Genomic DNA, 10,161 nt, shown 5'->3' on the forward strand with positions numbered 1-10,161 from the left:
ACCATGTTTTTACAAAAAAAAAAAAAAATTATCTACCGGATGGATCAAATGACCAGAAGATAAAAGCAAAAATAAACAAAAGATGACGCATCACTTTAATAGTCTACAACGTAATTGGGTTGCGTTCAAAAATAATTAGCAGTTTCTTTGATATAATCAAGCACATCGTTAAATGCGATAGGAGACGTTGCGAACTTCTAAACATATAGGTACATTTTTAGGTTAATTTTTGAAATCTGGTTTTTCAAGAAAATAATCTACTGTAGAAGTGTAGATACTGTATACCTACCCTTATTTAAACAGGTAATAAGATGTAATAAGAGGAATAAAGGCATGTACTCACTGTTCTCATGTTGCTATGTTCCAAAAACGATGCCACTTGTACACTAGCCAGCACATTAGTAAGATAATGTGCTGACGTTAGTCTGGTGTTAAGAATGTATTCCAATACAAAATACCTATCTGCATAATGTACTAAATCTTGAATACTGGCTAAACTGGTTAATGAAAACCCACATCAATATAATGTTGTTTAGACATGTTGTTTGGCCTGAACCGTATTATTTTATTTGGGATAACTTAAATGAAGGAGCATTTAAGTGATGTATGACTTGTGTTTTATCAATCCCAAGATACTTTAGATGGTTTCCAGGCTTGATAGATTTAGCTGAGTAACCTAATAGGTGCGATTCGAGATATGGTAATGATTACTATTAAAATGTATTACAGACTACGCCTGACTTCAGGTTGCTCGAGCGAGCTACCATGATTTGAAGTACAATACAGTTGTGACAATGCAAAGTTGCTCTGAATACTTTACGCTGTTTACTTTAAGAGGAAGTGGTAGAAGCTTATCTGGCAAGCGAGACGGATCTTTTGTAGGGATCCGAAAGCAAAGGGTAAAAACAAAACCCTACTGAGACACCTTAATGAAGCACTGCAAGCAAGGCTGTCTCCTCTTTCCGTCCGTCACCAGGCTATATCACAGAAACCGTGATAGACAGTTGAAATTTTACAAGTAATGTATTTGGGTTGCTTGTTGCTTTAATTTAGGCACTTGTACAAAAACATCAGTGTTGTTTAAAACGATACTCACAAGCTGGAGTTGAGTTCATCATCATTTGAGTTGCAATACATTGCGGAGCCACAAACTTCTAGTATCAAGAGCGATACATAATCGCAATGCAATGTATCGAAACTCGCCGGATTTGTAAATGACGCTTACCATACTGTACCACAGCTTAAAACCTTCATGGAATTAGACAGCCTTTTCACAATAATTAAAAGTATGTTTTCTAAATAAACAAAGAATGATTATTCGCATAATTTTGTGTTGTGGTACTTGAATATTAGTTTGATAATGAACAAAATCGGACAACCTTTATAAGGACATCCTCTGCCCGTATTGTGATTAGAAATAATTCATCATTTTTTATGTTACTCATGTGTTTGCATAAAGCTTCTTTTTGTATATAATCAAACAGGTTATAATGTTGCATTAACATTTAAATAAACAAAAAAATGTGTTATTTAGAATAAAACGTTCGTTGCTAAGCCGTAGTGTATATTTTTCTGGAATTAAATAGTATGAATCCAACTGAACTACATATATCGTATAAACCTTCTTTATGTAAATCTTAATCCCTTGTTACGGGGAAAACTGTCAACTGATTTGGAACAACTTTTCTATACATTTTTTTTGGCATAAACAGAGTACAATGATGGGTCTCCAAAACGTTTTAAATTGGAGCATGTTGCTGTGATTTCAAACATTAAGCCTGCTCTTCTTTAATTATAGGAAAACCTTCGTGATGTTGTTTTTATTGTTATTTATTATTTCTCATTAGAGCGCAGCGCAAAGGGTCCTTGAGAAACTGTTGCAGTTTTAGGAGTAAGAAGGTGCTCTACTTTGTGTGATGCGTTATCTCTCTTACACAATAGCTACTTGTCTTTGTTTTACTTTAAAGACGTGGTGGAAGGTTCATATAAAGCGTGCTGGCCTTATCTTGCGATGTTTGAAAGAGCGGGCCATTCCTTTTACGTGCTGATCTGTGACGTAATATTATGTTTATTCATGGCGAAGTATCTATGGAACCAATGCTTGTCCTTTTATTTGAGGATGAGGCTGGGGGAGTTGAGTGATACGAAAAACACAAAAAGTTATTAATGAAAGTATATATTCAACTTAAGCTATATTAAAATTGCACTTGTTTCATCGATCAGATCCATGGGGCAGTATTTAATTAACCGTAGTATCCGTAGCCGTAGCCGTGACCGTAGCCGTGGCCGTAGCCGTGGTGGTGATGGTGGTAGCCTGGGGCTTGGCGGACAGCCCTATATTGTGGAGAGTATAATCCCCCAGGAGGGAAAGCTTGTGGGGGGAATGCTTGTGCAGTTGCCATGGAGATGGCAGCCACCAACAAAGCGATGAATGCGAACTGCAAAAAAACATGATTTAGTTAAAGATTACATTAAAAAGATACTTTGGTAAGTGATGTTGTAGACTGTATATTTATGCAAATTATGTTTGGGATTGATCAAAATTAAAATCAAAAGTTTTTATTTCAAGTAGGCCGTTTTATAGGCACTTTCAAAACGTTAAGGTGATGGCTCTAGTTGCGCGATTCCAAAGTGTCACTCTTATGGAGAAGAACCGGCAAGAAACTCCATAATGAATAATTTATCCAATTAATAAATCCATATAAATATGTAATATGATAAAGAATGATGTAATGACATCTAAGGGTGACATTTGCGATGCGGTAGTTCTTGTACACATCAGTTACTTGCATGAATTCTTTGATAGCATTTTTTACTCTAAATTAAGTACAATTATTAACAGAGGTTTTTGTGGTTTGAGCCAAAAGTTGGAATAGAAAATGAGATCATTCTCTCTTTTCTTTTTAAAGTAACTCTTTTTGTACATACTTTTCATTGATAGGGAAAAAAATAAATTGAACATACATAAATAAAGTTAATACTCACGAATTTCATCTTGACTGGGGTTTGTGTGTTCCAGAGGATTACTATGGACTTTGTAGAAATGTTTGTTATTTTATATCAAATTTTGAAGGTCAATTAGACCGGTGACGTCTTTTTTTTCACAATTTGTTTTTTGTTTAATCTTATAAACGGGTTATGCATTAAACACGCGAATTTCCTTCTATCCTTAGAATTGCGTCAAACGTCGTTGTGTGTTTTGGAAAGAAACTTGTCAGTAAGGCGCTTAATAGAGTAGAATTTAATATTATTTAGTATTTACAAAGTATTAAAAAAATTAAAATTGTTTGTAACGTCGTGTAGTGTAATCGTGGCATTTAATATTTCTCGGATTAAAGTCGCACAGGATTAAGGGAAATTCTTAGAAATATATTGGTTTTTGGTATTAATTGTGTATTCAATTAACAAGGAATCGCTTTGATCTCTATATTTTTTATGATAGCGTAGAGTTACTCAAGCATAAGTCGTACCAGAAAACTGTGTCATTAGGTAATTTAAATTGTATGAATAAAATGGAATGACGTGTTACTTCAAGAAATTTTGACCTTTCGTATGGCGATTAATAACTTATTTGACGGCTTACTCACACGTATTTATCAGGATAGATTCGGTCGGGACAAAATATATTCGGGCTATCTGGATAATCACGCATTCGTCATATATTTAGAAAATGTTAAAATTACATCGAATCAACAGTAGTCGATTATAAGTGTTAGTGTGGATAATCTATAGTTTTATACTAATACATAAACTGAAGAGTTTGTTTGTTTGTTTGAACGCGCTAATCTCAGGAAAGACTGGTTCAAATTGAAAAAATCTTTTTGTGTTTAATAGACCATTCATCGAGGAAGGTTTTAGGCTATATACCATCACGCTGCGACTAATAGGAACGAAGATACAATTTAAAATGTGGAAAAAACAGGGAAAATTCTTCATCTTCGAGGGCTTTCAAAAAATCCTAATTTATATCTTCTAACCACGCGAACGAAGTCGCGGGCAACAGCTAGTAATATAATATAACATACGTAGCGTTTCAGTGCTGGGAACGGGTCTCTCTCATTAACAAATGGCTCAGTATTGATTGCAAGCATTTTAATTTTTTTCATTGTTTTAAAAAGTAGTTGACAGACAGTTCAATTTCTCACAGAAGTATTTCTATTGCCGGTATAACGATAAATAAACATCGAAGTTAAGCAACGTTTTTAATGAGCGACAAAGGAGAGTGTGTACCTACCCAAAAAATAATTGGTACCAAACGTTTTTACTTATCCTATTTTTACGGAACCCTCAGTACCACGAATCCAACTGGTATTTGACCGACTATGTGTACTATTAAATGAATAGTACACAAAGTCGGTTAAGTCGGTATTTGTGCTCAAGTTTTTATTTCCAATTTAGCGACAAGGCTTCCATCGTCACGAAAGTAGGCTATCGTTGTTAGGGCCTATGGATGTCTTCTATTATGATGCTTGGTCCCCAAAGTCAGGTAGAACAAATACATCAAACTCAAGGATTATCAAGCAATTCCGTTGGTTATAACATTGCAGACTATACAAAATAAAAAAATATTACCCAACTTTCAATGCCCTGCAAAAGTCAGGTTTTAAATTTAATTTACACCTCAATCATTCGTTTTTATCATTGCTATCTGCTATCAGTTCGTTGTATTTTCTTTTAGTGCTGCAAATAGTCTACTAGTTTATTTATTTATAATAAATTATCACAGTTTAAGTTAATAGTAAATTTTACTGCAGTCATAAAAATTTAGAACGGATGTGACGGCAAAGTAAGTAGAGAAACAATCAAAAACTAAGTAACATATAAATAATTTATTTGGTGACATTAATGGGAATAATGAAGATGATACAATAAATTGACTATTTAGATGTTGTTCGATTCTATCTTCCAAATCCGAAGTAAATCCCGCCGAGACCGGGGCCGATGCCGTAGCCGTGGCCGCCGTATCCGTAACCACCGTGGCCATAGTTTCCGTAGCCGTGGCCGTAACCGTGTCCGTATCCGCCGAGTCCGTATCCACCGTGCCCGTATCCGCCGTACCCATGGAAATGGTGGCCGCCGTACCCGTGGTAATGATCTTCGGCGGTTTCGAGGTCAGCAGGTGCAGCACTTTGCACTGGTGCAAGGACTCTCTCCAGAGATGCTCCTTTCGCCATCGCGAAGGCGGCGCACACCGTAATCAATAAGATGAACTGGAAAAATTAAATGAAAATCAGTTACGACGAAAACATAAGTAGTAATATAGAGCACAAGTTGTTTTGACGAAGTTTTGGCTGTCGGAAGAACCTGTTAGACGAAGAAGGTCTTGTTTTTGTTAAGTAAATTTTAGAAAAAAATAAATAATGAAAAAGCTGTTTAGTGTGAGGAAAGGTCATCATGATACCTTGCTCATGGCGCAGAAATTATACTACTTTATGCTATAAATTATTATTAATCGGAAATTAAACTTATTAAAGGAAAAAAATACATCTGAATTAAACAACGTGGGTAAAAAATAGTATGTATCCTTAAATACTGTTAAACCTATTTAAATTAAAGCTTAAAAAATAAACTTAATAAGTAACCAAGTAAGTTAAAACAGTTAACAAAACTCACGGTTTTCATTATGGCAGTTTGCTTTCAACAATATTACTACACGGTGTGTCGCCAATATTTATATCAACCCATTGGAGGTCAACATTCAAGTTTCCCCATAAAATCAAAAAACCAACGAAATTTGGGCAATTTAACTGATCGTCTGCCGAACAGGTTATACGGACATAACTGATTAAATTAACTGCCACTTCCTGATTATAATTAAAAGAGTAGAAATCTAAAGGCGGAGACATTGCAATTAATTTCAGCTGTCTTATTTTTATCGTAGTATTGGGTACATGGCCTATTTCCAGCTGTGGACGTCGATAGGCTGAATTTATTAATATTGGAACGATAAACTTTCAGCAATAACGTTTTTAGGAAGTCTTCTGACCTATTTTCCAGAAAATGAAATAATAGTAGAGGTCCCTTTTTATTTGGATTGGAAATCATCAAATTTATTAATCCTTTCTAGGTCAGTCTAAAACCCACCCATTTTCCCTTCTTTGGCCCTCGTGTAAGTCGTGAACCACGGTAGCCCTTTCGGACAATCCCAATGCCCCGGCAGTGTGTTCCCTGAAATGGATCATCGAACTATGTACTACACAACGACACATACAATTCTGGATCCAGCTTCTAGGTCTTTATTAAGGTGTAATGCAAAACAAAAACTTATTATTTTATTCATAAGCATCACAAGTTTAGTCATAACTACTAAAGATGGTAACTACCTACTTAAATTTAGTTTAATTATAAGTTTTAACAGTTTTCCGGTATTCTTATACACATTAATTTACAATTCAATGTGTCATTAAAATAATAGCTAAAAAACGTGTTTTTTTCATCAAATTAGACATCTAGGATTTGCATAACGATGCGTGTTGTGGCTTACGGGTATTTCCCAAGTTTGACCCAAAGGCGACACTGTATAAGATTTTACTGGCAATGGAGAAAATATAATATGAAGGGCAATAAATAAAGGACAATAATAAAAATTATAATTACGACTGCCGAAAGCAGTACGTCAAATCCGGTGGTTTAATTATCAGGTGCTCTTCGATATAAAATTGTACAAGAGTTGATTTTAAATGCTTTACTTTTTTTGGGTGGTTTTTATTTCATCTGCCTAGCATCGAACAAAAAGTATTTTCTTTGCAGTGTACAGTTATTAGAATGAACAATAGGTATTTGTACAGCTTGTTTTAAGGGTTTCTCTAAGGTGAAGACGGGCCGCTGATGGTTCATTTTTTGGATTCTTTTCCGTTGTCGTTCACAAACATTCAAGGTACCTGTACACCTAGACTCAGGACAAGCATTTCTGAATCACACTAGTGATAGTCCTACGCGGGGATCGAACCCGCGACACGTCGCACTCAGTGGTTTTGGCTTGGTGACCTCAACCACTCGGCTGTCGGTGCAGTCACTTATGTCGTCACACTGCATTCTCTATTGTGATGTGTAAGAAAAAGAAGCTGACTTTTGTGAGGATGAAGATATCAAAGGCTGGTTCAACTTTCATAGAAAAAAATATGCTTATCGGTCTCATTTGTGTTTTCCCAAATGTGGGAAAATAGAACACGAATCATACTATTTTTGTTCATCTTATCTTATGAATATATCTTAACGATTAATAGCCTCACCTTAAAATGTGCGTCAACATTCCGCGGGTTTTTGCAAGCGGCCTAAAAATCTGTTTTCTATAAGAAAGTTAGAACCAAATAAAACCTTATTCTGATAAATATTCTAACCGGCGAAAATTAAGAAAGCGAATTTTATTATAATTAATTGGGAATGGCGAAACTGTGGGTTATTAACTGTATTGTGTATAATAAATAGATTTGATACCTTTCTTGCGGAAAAAAAACATGTTTGGCTCGCTGTTGGTCGCCATAAATTGTAACGGTGTGCGGTGACGCGAATTCTCGTAAACAAACAGACGTAGTTTGAACTCTATAAGGAAACGGATTTTATTGATGATCAGTATCTATTATTTACAGGCTAACAGTTAAGTCCATTGAGGTGTGAGTTTGTAGAATGTTTCTGTCTATTGATATTGCAGATTTGGATAGACAAGCGATTTTTTTCTTGTTGACATATAATCATAATGGGGCCTGCTGCTACCTCTAAAGGAGATATTATTTAAGTATCACTATTATTTTGTACGTTTTTATAGTAACTTAAGGTAAATACTTAAGTAATGTATTTATTGTGTTAATATTTTATACGTATCTTTTTTAATTTTTCATATTTTTTTAAGGGCCTGAAATAAAATGAAATAAAGGCAACAAAATAAAAATAAATTAAATTAAATAAGTATCGGAAACATGACAGCGGACTACAAAACTAAACTGTAGAGGTAATAAGTCGCAGTTGTACAATAAGGTTAAATAATAAAACAAGAAAATAAATAAACTAATAATTATATTTTTATTACCAGTCTTCTACAAAAAAATATATTGGGACTCCAATATAAATTCAAAAGTAAATACTAAGAATATTTTAGTCTATCCGTGATGATGATTGTGGTGGCCGTATCCGTGTCCGTAGCCGTGGCCATACCCATGGCCATAGCCGTGGCCGGAGTGGTGACCGGAGTGGTGGCCGGAGTTGTGATGATGGCCGTAGCCGTAGTGCTGGCTGGCTGCGGATTCGAGGTCAGCAGGTGCTGCTTGTACCGACATCAAAGCTGCCAGGATAGCGCACAGGAACACGACAAATGCAAACTGGAAAGAGAAATGTGGTATTATGTTTTATGTTATTCCTATACCAAATATACCAAATGGGTATAGTCGGCGAAGACTTCATAGTGCCCCGACCAACCCACGACAAGGGCACTCTGATTTTGAGGAGGCAACCCAGCGCATATCGTAAAGAATATCAAATAGTGTAAAAAAACGGGCTGGTAAAATACACTTGAAAAAATAAATTGAAATTATTAATTAGTTTAAACAGTTATAATCATAAAGTATATTTTTTTATTTTAGATCAGGATTGCCATTATCATTTTTTCACTTTTTATAATTTAACTATACTTTTCTAACCCAAAATAATTTCGTATCAAATACTAAAAAAAAAATATACTTAAAAAATACAACAATACTCACGGCTTTCATTGTAACGGCTTCGTTGAATTATGCTTTTTGAGCTCCGTCGAGAACATTTTATACTAGTCTCCTAGTCAGAGAACAGTTAAATCCAAAAACGCGAGACTAAGGTCAATCTCCTTTTGTAAATCAATCAAAAATACTTTGGCCAAGCATTAAACTGAGTTTCCAAACTGGTTTTAGTTTTTTCTTGGTTTTCCTTATGTATTCGTCACTTTGTATTGCCTTAGAAGTGCGCAAGGATTTGTGCAAGGTTCAAATTGTGGGAAAACCCAAATCGATGCATAAATTGCATAATTCAACCATTCTAAATTCGGTTTTAGTTAATTTATGACATTAGGTGACACTTATGTTAAGATTTTACGACTTCCGTACAATGGAGTTTAGTTCCTGTGTCACCCAATGTTTACAATTAGAATTAGAATAGACATTTGTGGATGCTACAAACGTTTGTCTTAAAAACAGACGTGAAAAATATAATAGTGGTTATTCAAATGTTAGGATTTGAAGTTATTGCTATAGTTGTGTATACTCATGAGTCTTTAAAGAAAGTAAGTTTAGGTAACATATATAAATGGCACTACGTCTCAAAGAACTATTATTATGGTTGTGGAATCGTGATAGCGCACTACATAGGGTAGAGCATCTCTCTCTGTCATCCTACTACTATTATAAAGGCGAAAGTTTGTAAGTATGGATGTATGGATGTTTGTTACTCTTGCACGTAAAAACTACTGAATGGATTTGAATGAAACTTTACCACAATATAGCTTATACATCAGAATAACACATAGACTACAATTTTTGAGGTTTCTAATGTGAGGTCGTAAAAAACACATTTTTTGCGCTTACATTGCAAACGCTGAGTGAATCCTACAAGATAGATAGAAGGCAGATAGATAGATAGAAGGCAGGTATAAATTATAACTTATATCTTCTAACCACGCGGACGAAGTCGCGGGCAACAGCTAGTCAGCAATAATATTATCTTTGGGTGAGGCGGTAAGCCCTAAGGTCTGTTGGATGTTCTGTGTGACAAATAATTTTGGTGTGGTGTTTCTAATAGTTCTTATGGCCACGTTTAAAAGTGCCTGAAAAATAGCATACTTAAAATAGATATTTTGATACGAAAACCTAAAATCATTGAAATAAGTGATCGTTTTTTTTCGATGAGACCAATTAAAAATTTCACATTTTTATTATCTTGATTGCAGATACATAAAGTTTTTTTTACGAATCAATTAGAAACAACGGAATCTTTATTTGACTAATACAACTCCATCCACAATTATGCAAAGCTTCAATGACAGTTCACAACAATAATTTGTTTCAAAGGCTAATTTATAAGAGATATTTACAAATTGAAGGATTTTAAACATATGGGAATCCCCCTCGTGATGTTTTTATTTCATTATTTTACTACGCCTTAAGTTTTTAAAGAATATACTTATTACTAAAAAACATA

General features: G+C 34.7%; 1 protein-coding gene and 1 long non-coding RNA gene across 2 annotated transcripts; both read right to left on the reverse strand.

Moving 5' to 3' along the window:
- Positions 1-2,157: 2,157 nt before the first annotated feature.
- LOC113495118 lies at positions 2,158-3,237 on the reverse strand. Its single transcript, XR_003400700.1, has 2 exons — positions 2,986-3,237; positions 2,158-2,438 (listed from the first exon to the last, which is right to left on the reverse strand). It is a non-coding gene; the product is annotated as an uncharacterized LOC113495118 (long non-coding RNA).
- A 1,661-nt stretch (positions 3,238-4,898) lies between these two features.
- On the reverse strand, positions 4,899-5,622 carry LOC113500469 (glycine-rich cell wall structural protein-like). Its single transcript, XM_026881285.1, has 2 exons — positions 5,614-5,622; positions 4,899-5,210 (listed from the first exon to the last, which is right to left on the reverse strand). The coding sequence occupies exons 1-2, from the start codon at positions 5,620-5,622 to the stop codon at positions 4,899-4,901; spliced, it is 321 nt and encodes a 106-aa protein (XP_026737086.1).
- Between the last annotated feature and the right edge of the window lie 4,539 nt (positions 5,623-10,161).

Source organism: Trichoplusia ni, chromosome 1 (genome assembly GCF_003590095.1).
Source record: "Trichoplusia ni isolate ovarian cell line Hi5 chromosome 1, tn1, whole genome shotgun sequence".
NCBI classification, from domain to species: Eukaryota; Metazoa; Arthropoda; class Insecta; order Lepidoptera; family Noctuidae; genus Trichoplusia; species Trichoplusia ni.